The sequence below is a fragment of the Aethalodelphis obliquidens genome, unplaced genomic scaffold, assembly GCF_003676395.1.
Source record: "Aethalodelphis obliquidens isolate GAN/ISIS:26980383/991018 unplaced genomic scaffold, ASM367639v1 scaffold3, whole genome shotgun sequence".
Classification (NCBI taxonomy): domain Eukaryota; kingdom Metazoa; phylum Chordata; class Mammalia; order Artiodactyla; family Delphinidae; genus Aethalodelphis; species Aethalodelphis obliquidens.
Genome location: NW_020837947.1, coordinates 65,399,976 through 65,418,435, shown reverse-complemented (window position 1 = coordinate 65,418,435; position 18,460 = coordinate 65,399,976). Strand labels below are relative to the sequence as shown.

The window sequence follows — 18,460 nt, the reverse complement described above, 5'->3', positions numbered from 1 at the left end:
ACACGTGTGTGCACTACCCCCACCCCAGTTTTAAACAGGATAGTCCTGCAAGGCCTCACTGAGAAAGGTGATACTTTAGTGGTGACCTAGAGGAATACTTGGAGTGTTTGGTGTGAGCGGAGCATAGTGGGAAAAGGGAAGAGTGATGCAGGATAAAGGTGGAGATAGCATTGACATATACACACTACCAAATGTAAAATAGATAGCTAGTGGGAAGCAGCCACATAGCACAGGGAGATCAGCTCGGTGCTTTGTGACCACCTAGAGGGGTGGGATAGGGAGGGTGGGAGGGAGACGCAAGAAGGAGGGGATATGTGGACATATGTATACATATAGCTGATTCACTTTGTTATACAGCAGAAACTAACACACCATTGTAAAGCAATTATACTCCAATAAAGATGTTAAAAAAATAAAAAAAGATAAAGCTGGAGATAGAGGCAGACTCTGGATCCTGAATGGCTCTTGGCACCATGAAAAGGAGTGTGGATTTCAGTCTAAGTAATGGGAAGCAATTAGAGGAATTTAAGGAGGAATGTGACATGATTTTGCATTAAAAAAAAAATCATTCTGGCTCTAGTGTGAAGAATGGATTGTAGGGAAGCTAGTATATATACAAAGAGAGACCAGGTAGAGGCTGTAAAAGCAGCCCAAGCAAGAGAGAAGAGCTTTGAGGACAAGATTGATAGTAGTGCAGAAAAATGGGCAGATCTGGGATAGGTTTTAGAGGTAAAGTCAATGATGATCTCCATGCAGGCAGGACAGGTGGACAGGAAAAGAGATGAATCAAGGATAACGTCTAGACTCAGCACCAGTTTAATGAAGGATAAGAAAGACTGGAGCAAGCAGATTTTCTTTCTTTTTTTTTTAATGGCACAGAGTTCTGATTTAGTCATATAAAGCTTAAGATGCCTATTAGATATCCGAGCGGAGATACCAAGAAAGAAAGTGGAAACATGAGTCAGGGAGAAGTCAGGCAGGAGATGAAAACTTGGGAGAGTCATCAGCATTCAGTTGGTACTTCTAGTCAATCAACTGGATGCTGTGACCAAAAAATAACATGTAAATACTGGGGTCCCAGAACTGAGCTTTGAAGCACTTCAACATTTAGAACACAGAGGAGAAGGAACCAGCAAACATTTAGATGCAGCAGTCAATAAGGTAGCAGGCAAACCCGGAATGTACCACAAGAAGCCAAAAAAGAAGAGTTTCAAGAAGAAAGCAGACATAAAAACAGCAAAAGCATTAAGCCAATGGCTCTCTAAGTGTGGTCTCTGGGCTGGAAGCATCTTCATTGCCTGGAAATTTGAGAAGATGTTATTCTCAGGTTCCCACCCAGAATTACTGAGTCTGAGGGTCCGGCCCAGCAATCTGTGTTTGAACAAACCCTTCAGGTGACTGTGATATTTGAGAATTACTGTATTAGGTTATATTAAAACCATAATTGTGAGACAGGACACTTCACTGGAAACCATGACATAGACCAGAGAGCCCTCCCTTGCTGAAGTTTTCCATAAATAATATGGACATGACATCTTGGGCAGGAAGAAAGGAAAAGGAGAATTCTTGTGAGCAACCTAATGTTTTTCCTGACACATGGTAGATCAGGAGAAAAGAGTGGCACAGATGGCAAACTGCGACACAATGGCAACTGAGGTAAACAATGAAAAAACTAATATTCAAACTACAAAACACTGAAAGGAAGTCACTTTTTACTTACTACCAAATTTCTAATTCAAGTTCACAATCAAATATGCTTTTTGGATTGCATTCATATCTTAGTAAGGTTCTTTGACATATTATCATTAACAATTAGTTTGAACTGACAGCTTTCCCCAAAGATCAGTTTTCACCAAGAGTGTAAAAAATGGTGCACATCCAAATTACAAGTATCCCCTGCAACACACACATCCATCCAAAATGGTGAACCTAGAAATAAATATTTCAGATATTTTTCACAATCCCTCAGATGTAAAAATAGAAGAACAGAGGAACGCAAAGAGAACTTTGGTTTTAAAAGGGAAATCAATTTAGAAATATTTCCTTCTGAATTTATGAATGTTTTCTAAATTAAAATGTTCTCAGACTAATTCTCTTATTATATGTAGCTCTCCCCCTATGGTTTAGCCCTCATGGTTTTGGGTCCACAACTTTAGTCTCATGTAATAAAGCAGATTTAAATTTAATTTCTTAATAAAAAGTACAGAAGAATAAGAGAGATGATTATAGAATATTTCCATGCAATTAGTATTAAAAGGCACAAAAACCAAAATCAGAAGTTGGTGTATGTGTTTAAAGAAAGCAACTCCTTTAAAAACTAATTTCTTTAAGACGGAAGACTACTCCATTCCTTTATTCAAGTCAGGTTTTTAAAAACAAAAAACCACCTAAACGAAAACTACATGGAAAAGCATGTATGCCACTGTGCTCTTAATTTACTATGAAATAATTCTTAATTGTGCCCAATTCATGTTATTTTTAGTTCAGTGACTGTAGCTGTCAGTTTGCTTTGGCTCTGTTCTGTGGTCTATGTGAATGGACCCTGGCTGTGCTGCCACTACTCTGGCTAGAAATTTGGAACATGACAGAAAAAGCATAGATCTTAATATTTATCAGTTAGAACCTGGAGCCTCCAACTATTTCAGAACTTCAATATCTATTAATAAACTGTGGCAGAGTAGAACTGCCATCTGCTGCCAAGACAGACTTGATAACATAAAAGTAAAACTTTGATTATTCAAACTTTCTTTTGACTTTTTCATGCAGTCTTTTAAAACCAGCCGTAAGACATCCGACCTGTTTAATAGGCCCTTCTTTCAAATAATATGCCCGTGTCATCTTTTAAGCTACACATGCACAATATAAAAGTTACCGCTGTGGTTACCTCTTCACTGAGAGAACAATTACAGATTTCTACTGAATACAATAATTACTAAGCTTCACGTGGAAGAGCTTATTAATAATTTTGGATGTTCATAATATTAATACTGACTAACAAATCTATAGAATCAGTTTATTCAGGCCACTGTAAGTTAGGTTTTTCTCTGTTATCAGTTGCCCATATACTTATAACGTAAAATTACAAAATGTACATCACTACCAAAGTTCTTCCTGTATTTCCCTTTAAAACAAAATCTTTGCATGTCTCCATAATGAAACTTAAGAAGATATAAATGCTGCAATGATTATATGTGTCTTGCACATATGCTATTCTTGACATCAACACTGTGGGTCTCCCCTTTAAAAAGCAACCATACTAAATACGGTCTTTTTAGCATTTTAGTAAAGGCCCACCAATACATGGCTTACTCTCAGCACCTCACCCTTTGCAGCATCTTTTACCCCTGGCTAAACCAAAGTATTTGCTAGGTATAATGGATTGTAATGGAATCAACATTTGCAAAGAGAATCAGATTTCATTTTTAGTGTAAATGCTACTTTAGCCGAATCACTAACTTATCTTAACCTCTGGTTATATCACATAAAAGAACCAGACCACGTAAGAGAACCAGATGGACACTAAAATTCTCATGATTATGCTGTGGTAACTTCATTTACTCACTCAGCAACTATTTATAGAAAACCTTTAGATGCTAGGCATTGGAGTTACAAGTGGGAATAAGACAGGTTAAACTTTGCTGGGGGGATACATAATTTTGGTTACTGGTAAGTGCCATGAAGGATAACAAAAATGACAAAGATCTAGGTTGCTCAGGGAAGGCTTCTCTAAGGAAGTAACATTTGAAGTCGGACTTGAATAGTGAGAAGGAGTCTGCCATTTGAAGTTCTGGGGGGAAGAGCATTAGAGGCAGAGGAACAACTGCAAAGAAAATTCATCTTAGTATCTTTCCCAATCTCTGATGCTTACTTTATTCAAAATGTAGTTTCAAAATCTTTCCCACTCAATGGAGCCTTCTGTGATAAACTCTACTTTGAAATTATGGGTTAAATGCTCAATTTACATTACATTCATAGTTTTAAATTTGTGGTCCTAAAAATCTAGCCTCACAGTAAAGTCAAAGTTTTTAAGGAGAGAATCCTAGGATCCTTCTATTCATCTTCCATAATCTTAGCAGTATTATCCACAGAAGACACTGTTCATTAAATGCTCAAGACCAACTATTATAAAGGAAATCAGTATTTTGTTTCCCCATTCTTACAATAAGGTTTGGTTACAGAGTACTTCAGAAGGAACCAAAGTGACCCTGTAAATCCAAATGGAAAGAGCAAATGACTCAGGAGTGAGAAATCGCAAATTCATTTCCTGGCTCTACCATTTAATTAGACATGAGGCTTCTGGCAAATCAAACTCTATGACCATTTGTCAATATCTATAAAATGGGGGTATCATTTGCCCTATTTAACCAGGATTAGTTAGTCACAAACTACAGTCCACAAGAGGTCATGATCACTGTTCTTAAAGCTTACTGTGGAAACACAGCATAAATACTGCAAACAATAATGTGTTTTCATTTTAGAACTGGAAGAGACCTTACATGATCTTGTTCAATCTCTTATTTTACATGAGAAATCAGAGGCCCAGAAAAATAAGATGACTTGCTCAAAGTTACTGAAACACATTATGGCAAAATCCGTATGGCATTGACATTTTCTAAATACCCAGCCTACTGGGTACACTTTTTTACCACAACACACTGCCTTCACCACTTCTTGCAAGCTAGTCCACAATGTGCATACCTCACAGTTTATTCCAACAGTCTCTACACTCAGATCCACAACAACAAAAGCTAAATGACTTTAAAAAAAGTACCTACATAGGTTTCTGATGCTGAGACCTGACATAATTTGATATCAGAACTGAATTTAGGAAGTTCCACGCTGATATTACTGAGTCATGATATTAGAGATATTAGAAATGTAAGGCGTAAAATCAGCTGATGCCTTAAAAATATGCACCTACGAAATGAATGCATATTTGGCTTATGGTTGGAGTATTTTTCTTACATAGTTTCCAACCGAATCGATATAATGCTGATTCAATTACACTTATTTGAGAAACAGAATATGATTTTCTTTATTTATACGCAATATACCGGTACCACATAAAATACTGAAAGCAACATAAAATACTTTTTGTTTTTAGTCACCTTTCTCTGTTCTCTTATTCAAGATTTTAAGCCAGAAGTAGAATCTAAGTTAAGAAATAGTTACCGAGTGCTGTGCACCCTAGATTATGTAACACTGTTTTAATGTGAAAATAAAGAATATAATGAAAATTATATAACAGTTTTAACATTAGAAAAGTCTAAATTCAATCTCTAACATGAAATTAAACTGCGTAATAAAAAAGTGAGAAGAATAAAATTAGATGACTGCCTGACATTAGAAAACTTCAGCTACAAACAAAAATTTACTCCTCAGGAATGTCCTAAAAATACCAAAGAAAAGTTGAAATATTATCTAAACTGAAGGAAGGGTCTTTGGAAACAGAACCTCAATCAGAAGTTAAGTGGCTTCGGAGGAAGAGCAGTAAAATGATAAATGACACCTTAGTAACCAAGAATGTAAAATGCTTTAGAAAGTAGTGTGGGAAAACTAAGGTGGTAAAAACCAAATGATGTAAGTCTGTGAAAGCATTTGGAAGACCATGAAGTATAAGTTATTATTATATGACAATCTGTAGTCTACAAGCATAACAGTTCACCACAGAGCAGACGTAAATGCTTATTTAAAAACTGTAATTCTTTTATACTGACTCACGAAATTTTCATTCTTAAAAAAGAAAGAATGTTAGCCATGAAAGCTGGATCAACTATCCAATTCTTAAAAAGGAATTTATCATAGCCTCAACAGAACACACACACACACACACACACACACACACACACACACACACACACAAATTCCCCCCTCTTTCCAAACTATGGGTCCTTCTTTTAGCCATGTGACCTTAAAGCAGGTCACTGTTCCTCTCTGTAACTCAGTTTCCTAGTAATGTGTGTCAGGCAGTGTTGGGTGTTTTGCATGTATTACCTAATAAAATCTGTTATACAAATAAAATGAAATAGAAATTATTATCCCTATTTTACAGTTAAGGAAATGAAAGCTTAACAAGGTTAGTCAGGAGACTTGCTCCAAATCATACAGCTAATAAGTGGCATAGCTGATATACTGAACCTTCATCTAACTCCTTCCAAAGGCTTTGCTCTTCCCACTTACACTATCTTGTAAAATGAGGTTGTTTTCAGTGACCTTTAAGGTTATTTTATTCAAGGAAAAATATGATTAAATAGTCCATTATTCTTCCAAAACATGCATAGAAAAAAATTATTTGTTGAAGGATAATTATCTCACTACTTTTAGCTTGCCACCACCTAAAAATAATTTTGAATTTTTAAAGTAGAGGTAATTGACAGTCTGTAATATAGGACATACAGGGTTCTTTTTGGTGTATGTAATGTAAGGTGCTTAGTACATTTTAAAAATGATAAATGGTAAATAACAGATACAATTTTCAACCAAAGTTTTAACACTTTCTAAAGTGTATCTTTACATATATACAGGTTTTACTTTTCTAAATTTTGTGGACTTTACAACCAATCTCTGTGAATTTGGAAAGAAGCAGTTATTAAAGGCACATTATTACCTTGCTCTAAAATAATTTATTGCAGAATAAAGAATGGATTCGGGTTTTCTAACAGCGATTTTTGGTCTGATATATTCTGGTTGTCACCGAAATCATTAGTTACCTTTTCAGAATATGCTACTTGAAACATCTTTTCATCGTATAGCAGTCTACAGTACTAAAGGTGAAATCAATCTAAAGTAGTCTAATTGAAGGCAGAACACTTACTATTACGACTACTGCTCTATGGAATCGGCTAAGCTGAGAACCATTCCGTATTCGGGGAAAAACTGTGTTAGACCTGGGGATGTATTAATTTATCAAGCATCCATAGAACACTCACTGGGCGCCAGACGCTGAGCTGGAAGTCGAACATAATAAAATCCTTAGCCCTTAACAACACTATGCCTTAGAGAACCAAAACTCCAAAACGGCCATGGTCTTTGATGAATTTTACTACGGAACAGATTCGAGAACTGGTGGACCACACGACCGCACCAGTTCATCCTTCTCTGTTTGAGATGACCCAAATCCAGGCACCGGAATATCAAATTCAAACTCAAGAGTGCCGAAGTGAGGAAAAAAGAGAGCTACACCGGAGCAGGTGAACGCGGAGAGTCCCCTTTACGCCCGGTCTCCGTGGAGTGTGGGGACACCCGGGTGGACCCCACGAAACAGAGGGGTCGAGGAGGCGCCTTAAGTGTCGGGACCAGGAAGAGACCTGGACCGGCCGGGGCCGGCGCCTCCGTGCCGGGCCTCGCTCACCTCTTCCACCTCGATCTCCTTGTAGTCGATCTCTTCAAAATTGAGGACTTGGGAGGGGGCTTCGATCATCTCACCGGCGGAAGACGAGGAGGACGAAGAAGCGGCGGAGGCTGTAGACATGATCCCTTGCGGAACCCGGGGGGCCAGGGATGGTTGCGGCCCGGACAGTCCGGGGGAGACCCGCGCCCACCGGCCTCCGGACCGACCTTCAACCTGGAGCCACGGCGGTCCGTGGCGGGGACAGGGGCTGCGGCCACAGCCGAGTCCCGGCTCAGGCTCCGCTGCGTTTTCCTCCGCCGGGCCCCGCCCACAAAACTTCCGGTTCCGGCCTCAAATCGGAAACCAGAGGTGGGCGGTGAGCTCAAGGGAGGGGAGGAGAGAGTTTGGTGACAGAGACAGAGAAAGGAAGGACGGGTTGGGCGTGGAGTGGGGGAGGGTGAGAGGCTAGATTGGACCCTTTGGACAAATTTCGCGAGATCTCTGTTAAAGGGCCTCAGCAACCGGAAGATACCGCGAGAACTGGCGCGGGACGTAATTAAAACGCGCGAACGGAAGTGGCGCAGAGCATGATGGAATATCAGTATGGTTGGTCCTCTACGAACCGGCGGGAAAGATAAAACCTTCGGTTTGTACTCTGCTTCGTGAACTATGTTGTGACCCCGCTCCCTTTTCCCTCAGAGACCTGCAGACGGACGGTAGTGTTGGCTTGAGTTTTTGTTACGAAGCTTGCTTTTCAGTTTCACCCCTAAGCTAAACTGAACTATTTCTTAAAAAGCCTTGGAAAATGTGTTTCCCTCAATGTGTTTGGAAGGAAGCGGTTGCTCCTGTTACTTTGAGCCAGTCCCTGATGCTATGAGAAATTCTAAAGAAAATAATACACAGCGAGCCAGCGCGTGTAACCTGATTAACACTATGTAGCCTCACGAACAGAAGTTAATATTAGGTAAGGTAGATACTTATAATTTGGCATAATTTGTCGTTCATCTGAATTTATGGGGTGTGTTATGGTACGTGTTGGAGTGCAGAGCATTGTGCTGGATGCTTTACATTTATAGTTTAATCATTAACAGTAGCCTTGCAAGTTAAATATTTTTGTTGCCATTTTCAGGACGTGAGAAAATAGGCTCAGAGTAAAACAATTACGATTCTCACAGGCTAGTAGAACCTAAGTCCGAATATCTATAAGGCGGAAAGTAATGCCGGTGTTGTATCAATACTATCAACACAATTTTTAGTTTTAAACTAGCTGTTAAACTTTAGTCAGTTTGACCTGAAGCCTAACTGGGAAAATTGGAGTTAGAGATGAAGGTTTAAGGACCAAGGATGAAACCCTGGGAATGCCAAATTCTAAGTCTCAGTATGAGACCAAAAAGGAACAGGCAAAAAAGTGGGGGAATGGTGATCGGAATATCACTGTAGGAGAGCTTTTCAGTTAAGGAATAGCCAGCCAAATAAATGCTGTAGAGAAGTAAGTTTAACTCATTTGGGATTGCAAATAGGTCATTGAATTTGGCAATTAAGAAGTATGAACTCCTGGAAAACATTCTGTCATTTTTTGTAGTTTTAGTAACACTCAATGGTAGTTTGGTGAACGGGTAAGAGAATGAAAGAAAGAATAATTTCTTCTCACAGCACAATCTCTGGATGATCTTATCCAGGGTCTTGACCACTTTTATGATGATAACTCCCAATTTCTCCCACTGTTAAAATTTTTCCTGAATTCCGGACCTATTGGACATCTCTATTTAGATGTAACGTAAGCACCCAAACTTCAAGATTCCAAAAGCGAATTCAGAAGTTATTACCCACCACAGATACATTCTTCCGTGTGCATTTTGTGTCTCCATGAAGGATCCTATCATCTACTCAGTTGTCCAAGTGAGAAATCAGAGCTTTATTTCTACATGTGAAGTGATGCTTAGTGCACTAGTAACCAAATAGAAGCATATTAAATCAGTGGGATAACCATTTTTACCTGTCATTTTTTTACTCAAATTCCCAAACTAGGATGGTCACCTCTTAACCTTGTCCTTTCACTCTGCAGGTCATATCTAATTTCTCTTTTTAACACGTTGAGCTTAATACAATGGATGCTACCAAGTGGGAATTCAAGAAATATTTGGAATTCAAGAAATATTTGTTATATGTTCTAGCTGAATGAATAGGTTTTGCCAGTCCTCACTTTCCCTGGAGTGCAAGATCTGTTTTCTATACCTTCAGTTTAGGACTAGAATCCTGCTGATAAGGGACTAATCACTACAGCCATGATGCTGTTATGCTTGATTTTTTCCCCCAAATTTTGTTAAGAAAAACATCAAACATACAGAAAAGTTGAAAGAATTTTACAGTAAGCACCTATATACTTACCACCAAGATGCTATCATTAACATTTTATTATACCTGTTTTATCATGTATCTGTCTATCCATCCACTCATACATCTGTCTTATTTTGTTGGATGCATTTCAAAGTGAATTTCCTACATGATCTTGAACATCTACCCCAATACTGTACTTCTCCTTCTGTGTTTTATGCACCGATTTGGACTTCTGATATTGATAGTAATCGAAAATCAATTCTTGTCCTATTTGCTTGCAGATTTTCTCCCTCCCTCCCTCCCTCCCTATCTGGCACCTCTTCACTAGCTTCTGATAATAAAGTCCCAGCTCTCAGCCCTGCTTATGTCTCTGGCTCTAGTCATCCCCAAGGTCCAATCTTCCCCTCCCATTCTGTGCTTTGACTTCATGAGCCAATAAATTACCGTTTTTCATTTAAGCTGATTCAACCTATATTTTTGTCACTTGCAATCAAAGAATCCTAAGCAATGTAGTTTGAATCCAGAGAAATGAGGGAGGAGAATTTGTCTCAGTTTACCTCAATTTTGACTTTGTATTCCTTTTAACTTCTTTAACTTTCATGAGTTACAGATGGAAGCTTGAACCTCACAATTTCATGTCAACTTCAGTCACTAGTCGATTGCATCTCCACAAATTTCCAGAGATACACATCAAGCTATTTAACTGGTCTCCTTGAATTCCCTCCCAGTTTGAGGACTCTCCACCACCCATCCTCATGTCAGTGTCCTAATAACTACTCTCTAACCTTCAACTCTGTCTTCAGTTTTAACCCTTTTATAGTACCCAGGGGATGAGGGCAAAGAGTTTTGAAATCCATTTCTCACCATCTCTTTGTGTGTTGTAAGTGGGATTCTCATCTTACTTTGCTCATTTGGGATATGAAGGTATCTGACACCTAATTTCATGGAGGCTTAGCAGAAGCAGACTAAAATAGTTTCACTTTAATATTCTGTTGCACTGCCATGTGTCAATATAATACCTCAGAGAAAGAGTTCCATATTTTATCTGTTAATAGGACTTTTGTGATGAGTAACAGGAAACTCAAGGTAACATTGCTTAAACAATAAAGAGGATTTATTGGCTTAGTTAAGTGGGAAGCTAAGAGCTAGAACAGGCTTCAGGTGTCATTTGTTTCATAAACAATGATAACGTCAATAATTTAGTTTCCATTATTGTCTTCTGCTTTTTGTGGTATTTGCCATTGCTCTAGAACAGAGTTTGTCAACTTTTTTTTTCCCATTATTGATCCCCTAAGGAGCCTTTTAAGACTTTTTCACGGCCCCCCAGCATTTTAATACCACATATATATTGTGTATATGTTTATGTACGATATGCATATTTATGCTTTATACCTAAAGAGAGTAAGTTTTTTTTCTCTCCCCAGTTTTCACCCCCTGGGAAATGATATCACCCCCATTAAGAATGCATGCTCTAGCAGTTTCATTTTTCATATGAGGTCACGTTGTCCAGTACAGTGACAGAGAGCATCTCTTTTGGTAGCCGTTTCAGAAGAGCAGGGAACTTTAAGCCCTTGGCAACTGTACCCTTGAGTGAAGAATGGGGACAGGCGTTTAAGATTGTGAATGTCTTATTTATCCTAGATCCAGGACTCAAAGAGTCATGAGCTTTGAGAAGGAGGAGCTGCTAACCAGAAGAAAAATCTAGAGACTTTTAAGAGGGGCAAAGCAGGGAATGGTTGCTGGGAATGCAACCAACAAATGTTCATTATTCATGTCTATTCAGGTTGAGCTCTATTCTTAGAAAGTGTGTCTTTACTGCCTGTTCCAGAACCAAGCTAGCCCACCCCAGTCAAATATTATTCTTTCCAGGAAGTTCAGAAATAGTTTTCTGCTTCATTATATTCAAAACTGCAGTACGCAGAAGATAGCCAACCCCTTAGCAATTCGGTGAGTGGCTGAATGGAGAGTGGCTCCCCAAATTCCTGCATTTCTTTGATATTTGGGTTTATTCTGTATTTTCTACTCCGCACATCTTCATTCTAGGTCTTTCACAGTCCATGGGGCTGCTGGGAGGGTTTTTGTTGCAGGTGCCTGCAGTGTGGCTGGTCAGAGAGGGCTTGGAAAGGTGGGGTAGAGGTGCAGCTCCAAGGCATTATCTGACATGACACATAGCTGACATTTCTGTTTGCAGCTGATGTTCTTTTTTGTTCCTGTCCAACTGTGCTAGCTGCAAGGCAACTGATTTGATGGTGCCCGTGTGTCCTGCAGATAAAATTTCCATCATTGTTTTTGAAATACTTGATATGAAAAAGTTCAGCTGGTTTCAAAATCCATTCATGTTATTGGAAGGAATTTGAACGCTATATTTGCTATTTAAATAACAGGAAGAGCTGTTAGAGTTTTAAAATATGATTTCAACTTGTAAATTTTAAAATGTTGTAAAAATATTTAAACATTTTTTTCATTTCCTTTTATGAACATAAGTTCTCTTAGATAATGCCTATCGGGAATTTGAAGAGTTCATCTTTAAAAAGTCTTGATAAGGATTGATAGTAGGCATTTCAATTATAAAAGCTTATATTAAAAAGTTATATTTATGAAGGAAAACTTATAAAAATTCTCTTAAAATTTTGAAAAATATATTTGATATTTATAAAATTCCAATGTTTAACATTATAATGCTTTATATTTATTTTTCAAAATTACAGTGTGAGAAAAGCAATGTTTTTTTTTTAAGTTAAGCCCAAATAGATTCTTTAAAATCTTTTCCAGTTTATTCCAGAGTATCTTACAATATTATCATTTTCAACCTGTGCCATTACATGAAAAAGTTTGAGGAGGCTATTGTGGTAGTAACAGAAGTAATAGTGGTTTGAACAATGTAGACAGCGGCCATAGGGGTTATGGATAAATGGATATGAGAGATACTGAGCAAACAGAATTGGTGGTATGTGGGGGAAGGAGACAAAGGAAAGGGCAGTGTAAGGGGTGATTTCCAGATTTCTTACTCGTGTAACTCAGATGGGAAGGGTGCTATTTTCAGAAGCAGGGAAGACTGGAACAAGGTTGGGGGAGAAGAGAGTAAAGAGCAGTTTAAGACACTGAGCTCGAGATGCCTGTGAGAGTTCCAAGTGTAATTATCAAGTAGGCAGCTAGTCTTAGGGAAAAAGACAGTGCTAGAGAAATAGATACTGGCCTGCTGATGATAATTTAGGTCATGGAAATGAATGAGATCACCTAGGGAAGATGTGTAAAGTGAGAAAGAATAGGAATTAAAACAGAGCCTGAAGGGATAAAATGTTTAAGGCATGGGTGGAGGCAGAGGAACTGCCAAAAAAATTTGTGGAAAACTAAAAATTATGATGTTGTGGAAATCAAGATAAAAGGGTGTTTCAGCATTGCATACTGTCAAGCTAAACATGAGAAAAACTCAGGAATGTCTATTGGATTTGGGTCTTGCCTCCTGAAGGTTAGCCAAGGCGTATCTCTTTGTAGGAAGGATCTGTGAATGGGCTCAGATGGGTAGGTTGGGTTGTCCACATGTGAGGGTGTAAGGTTCCTTGCAGTATACAATTGAGTCCAGAATAGGAGGGGGCGGGGTAGGTTAGGAGCTCATACCACCACATTCTTGTGAAGGTACGTAGGAGGATGGAATTTGTTGCCTTTACCAGTTATCTTGAGTTAGAAGTTATAAATATTTTGACATATGGTATATATGAGCCTCTATTTGTATTCTTGCCCTGGACTCCACAAATGTTAGAAGAAGGCCTGTTTTTATATATGTTCCGTTTCTATTCCTGTGTGCTAGTGGTCTACATGTAGATGTTTCCAACTTGCATTTGCAATTTCTCAGATTTCCCATAGATGTCTCTTATCACTTAGGTCTCAGCTCAGTCACCTGCACTCAGCTCCCCACCCCTTTACTTTTTATCCATTACTCAGTTTTATTTTATTTCTATTCCTTTACCTACCTGACATTATCTTATTTACTTATTTGTTGCCTTGTTTATTTTCTGTCCTCCCACCCCCTCCCCACTCCTACCCATTGGATGTTAGTTCCACTGAGACAGGGATCGATAGTAAGCATTGTGTTCACCACTGTCTCCTCAGGCTTTAGAACAGCACCTGAAACGTAGACACTTAATAATCTTCTAAAACCTAAATGAGTATCTGCATTCCTAAGTAAATGCTGTTTAGTCGTTTCAGGAAAGGAATAGGTTAACCTAATATTTCCTGTAATACCACTGAGGGAAGATTTAATAAATAGCTAAATTGATATAAAAGCAGCACACCAAATTATTCATCATGGAGATTTCTTAAGTATTTAAGAATTTTGAAGGTGCTTTTGTTCTCTTGGTCAATTTAAATCTCTCTTCAATCTTAAAATTACTAATGTTTAAGGTAATTCTCTTTCTGTATTTTGCAAGGGTAAACTTTAGTTCTTCTTTCCCAACACTCACTACTGTTTAATCCATTTGAATTGTTTGTTTATTAAAATTTAATAATAAGGTGTTATTGTGGCACTAATGATTGCTTTCAGTAGTAACTGATATTTCAACTAAAACAGATGTAAAATCAAGATAGACATTTTTATTTTCTGAATTTCTGAGGCAAGCTTAAACATCCTGATGTACCTCAGCATCAGCTTTTTAAAAATTTATTTATTTATTTATTTATTATTTTTGGCTGTGTTGGGTCTTCGTTTCTGTGCGAGGGCTCTCTCCAGTTGCAGAGAGCGGGAGCCACTCTTCATCGCGGCGCATGGGCCTCTCACTGTCGCGGCCTCTCTTGTTGTGGAGCACAGGCTCCAGACGCGCAGGCTCAGTAATTGTGGCTCACGGGCCCAGTTGCTCTGCGGCACGTGGGATCCTCCCAGACCAGAGCTCGAACCCGTGTCCCCTGCATTGGCAGGCAGATTCTCAACCACTGCACTACCAGAGAAGCCCCTCAGCATCAGTTTTTAAAAGTAGAAACTTAATCAGATAAGAACATACTTCAATAATCTTCATAGAAATAGTGCTCTTCACTACAAAAGTACATTCATTAAATGTTTTATTTCACAGGCTAATATGTCAAATCAGTGTTCCTAGATGGTCTTTTTCAGAAGAAATTCCAGAAGCAATTTGGCTTCATTTATGGGAATAAATAAGGGTGTTTCATTTCACACAGCCTCAGGGAATCACAAATTAAAACTTTCCACTAAAGTGGATGCCATCTACTATTCATTATTTCAACAAACAAACCACTCCACTCTGCTGAAGTTGCTATCAGGGTAAGGAATATATAGCGCTTGAAACCTGCGAGGCTGAGAGGGCCTAGTTTGCATTCTTATTCATAAGCAGCCCGTTTCACATTTTCCTGAGTTCCCCAGCACCCTACAGAGCTCCTTTCAGGGGTGCAAAGCTCCATTAAGTAAATAGAGCCTCCGTATTTAGAAGCCATTTCTGGGAATTCAGAGTGTTCTGAGGGGGAAACTGGTACTATCAAGATTAAAGTATTAATGAAAAGTTCTGTTTGCCATCTGTTCTGGATGCTAATTAATCTTCTAAAAATTGTTAATTCAATTATGTAATGCACTTAAACTTTAACACATGGTACAGGAAAAGTAACAGGGTATTTCAGTTATGCCCAGAGGCATTCAGAAAGGTAAGGGAAGTAGTCTAAACAGAATATCATACCCCAAAGGTGTTTTAGTTTGATCTTCAGTATTTAGTGCTCAGATATTTGAAGAAATATTAGAAGTATTAGAAGACATTCAGGAAGTGGAATTTTGACAACTGTTCTTTAATGGAATCTACCTGAAGTGCAGAAATTTTTGCATGGATTATTAAACCCATGCTGGTAGTGTTAGCTTGAATTGTTAAATAAAGAAGTAATCTGGTAAGTCTTTAATATTTGAAGTCTGACTAGCCGTACTGTCAGTATTGAGTTAAATGAGTTATGCTGTATTCCTATCAATATTAAAATACTTTGTTTCTGTTGTTAATAGGGATGTGAATCATATCAATGTTGTTAAATATAAAATGTCATTCCATCTCTAAATCTTAATGTATTCTAAATGGTGTGTGAAACTATATAGTACAGTGCCTAGAAAATATGTGGTGTTCAAAAATGTTAATATGAATGAAATATTGTATAAAGGCATAGAAAAAGATGACATGTTGTGACAATAAAAGTTAGTCACAGCCTCCAGATCAGTCAATGAGTTTACTTCTGGAGATTCTGATCCAGTAGGTCTAAGATGTGGCTGAGGCAGCCCGAGTTTCTATTTCACAGCCCAGTAGGAGTTGAGAGCCGTTAAGGTCACATACAGGCAGCAGCATATATTTTAATAAATAATTTTAATAATTCATTTTGAACTAAAAATTATTGATAACATTTTAATCTTGGGCCTATTTCCCTGTTGTTTAAAAGAAGAAAGTTAATGGTAGTGATTCTGTTCTGATTTCTAGTACATTTCTTTTAACTAAAGTTGAAGACTGTTTCCAGTTAGGGTCCATGGGACAAAAATTCACCTTGGTGAGGATACCTTGATCTTGACTATTACGTAATCTCTGGTTTTGCAAATTCAGTGACTCGGTTTTAGTGATTCACTCAAGGGATGATTAGGCTTTTGATTCCTCCTAGCCAAAACCACTAGTGACCATATGAACTAAAAAGCCAGTAATGTATGCTAGTCCTTCCGAGGAAGGGGCTGGAGAAAGGGAGTCTAGTCAAGCGGGGGACAATTACAGTAGATTAACAAAAGGAGGCTTGAGAGGGGTGATGTATTTAAAGAAACTGGTCTTGTTGTGATGAACTCACTAGTGTCCTATAATATCATTTTATCATCCTGAGCACTATTTAAAAAGACAACAACTAGCTTTGTAACGATAGGAAGGCATCTTTTTTTTTTTTTTTGCAGTACGCGGGCCTCTCACTGTTGTGGCCTCTCCCGTGGCGGAGCACAGGCTCCGGACGCGCAGGCTCAGCGGCCATGGCTCACGGGCCCAGCCGCTCCGCGGCACGCGGGACCCTCCCGGCCCGGGGCACGAACCCGCGCCCCCTGCATCGGCAGGCGGACTCCCAACCACTGCGCCACCAGAGAAGCCCAAGGCATCTTATTTTAATGGGTCCTCGAGGGTCTTTGTAGAATCACCAAAGCCTATTTGCCTGAAAGCATAGAGTTAGATTACTAATTCTAGGCTTCTATTGTGCTCTTGAGCTAGATTCTATATTACTCATTGTAGCTGCTGGACAATACAGTTCTAGGCTTTTGTTGAGCTATCAGATAATTAGATTTCTTTGGGGCATAATGGGGCCCCTTAAGACAAATGATTAATTGTAATCTTATTTGTCTGAAGAATATGGGCCTTCCCTGGAAGAAGAAGTCTTTTCTATTCATTTATTTAATGAGATAATTATACTTTAGGATTGCATCACAATGATTTTCCTAATAGTATTCTCTTTCTTTTCTTATCTGATCATTTACTACTGATTTAAGGCCAATTATGCTTAAATTTGGGGCTGGTGTGGTGAGATTCTTTGGTTTCAGAGAGAAGAAATTGAAGTTGAAATTTAAGGAGAGTGAAATATTTTAAAGAGTGAAAGGTCAGTTAATCCTCAGGAATGAATCCTCAAGGATGTTTAGGAATGTGGTCATACTATAATGAATGCATCGAATGTAATATTGTTATATTGTACGTCATTAAATAGAAATTGGTAATTTTGGGAGGATGAAAAACAGCAAATATTGTCATTCAGTTTATGTTAGAGTTTTAAATCTCTAAATTTCTTTAACTTTTCTAGTGAATACTACCAGTTACCTCGATAAATGGCAATTGCTTAAGGTTAGTATGTCATTATCCTGATCCGAACTGGATGCAATTCACTGCCTGAAGGGCAATTTTATTCCGAGATCAAATTAAGCAATTCTTGATCAATAAGTGAGAGTAAGTTTTACACCTCCTCATATATGCATACAATTCAAAAATTTATTAATCAATATAAACCATCTTCATTAAAAGACAAACAATAGCATATTTGAATTGACATATGGTGGTTATTAAACTAACAAAAATAGAGTCATCTTTGGTTTCAATTTCATATAATATTGCTTACCTTAACTTTCCTGCTCAGAATTGATTTCTACCTTTTTCTAAAGGACTCATATCAACTTTAATAAATGTCAGATTGATCCCCTTGGGAAAACAAAGAATGTGTTATTTCCTGTGTCTCTAGCTTAATTTATTTAAAAAAGATATCATCAGAATTGATAATTCACCTCCAGTTGAAGCATGTTGAACTGGCATGCAAATGATTTCTGAAAGCAACAAAATTTAGCTGTAGGACCATAATAAGATGTGAAATCTGGATTAAAAATTTAGCCTTTAAATGTCATTAGATCTTGAGAATGAATGTGGGTGATTTAGGATATGTGGAGAACAAGAAATTAAATGACTTTATTTCTTTCAAGATGCTTTTTTACTTTAGATTTTTTATTGACTGTATAATTGTGTTCATATTAGGCAAAATCGTTAAGGTTTAATCTGTTCTTTTATTCTTGATACTTTATGGCTAAAACAGAGTATGTGACTATCTCTTATGGAAGAAAAAGTTCTGCATAAAAGCTCTCCCCTCTTAGCTAGGTTGTCAAAAATGAAATTTAGAAAATAAATTAATATTCAAAGCTCAGTGTAACTGGGCTCTTATGGCTGTGTGTGGTATTCTGGTGTATCTGTTTCTGAATAGTTGAGTCCTAAATCGTTTATTCACTCCCTCATCAACAACAGTGATTTATTGAGCGTAGACAGT

At 38.0% G+C, this 18,460-nt stretch overlaps 1 protein-coding gene and 1 long non-coding RNA gene across 4 annotated transcripts in view; one reads left to right on the top strand and one right to left on the bottom strand.

Moving 5' to 3' along the window:
• Window positions 1-7,869, bottom strand: part of MAP3K7 (mitogen-activated protein kinase kinase kinase 7) — a 68,689-nt gene extending 60,820 nt beyond the window's left edge. For both annotated transcript variants that reach the window (XM_027090340.1, XM_027090350.1), the window contains exon 1: window positions 7,352-7,869. In XM_027090340.1, the coding sequence (XP_026946141.1) occupies window positions 7,352-7,471 (120 nt within the window). In that variant the 5' untranslated portion in view covers window positions 7,472-7,869. The remainder of the gene's footprint in view (window positions 1-7,351) is intronic.
• Window positions 7,870-7,940: 71 nt separating this feature from the next.
• The window catches only part of LOC113611411 (uncharacterized), a 242,062-nt gene continuing 231,542 nt past the window's right edge, over window positions 7,941-18,460 (top strand). For both annotated transcript variants that reach the window (XR_003429457.1, XR_003429458.1), the window contains exon 1: window positions 7,941-8,294. This is a non-coding gene — a long non-coding RNA (uncharacterized LOC113611411). The remainder of the gene's footprint in view (window positions 8,295-18,460) is intronic.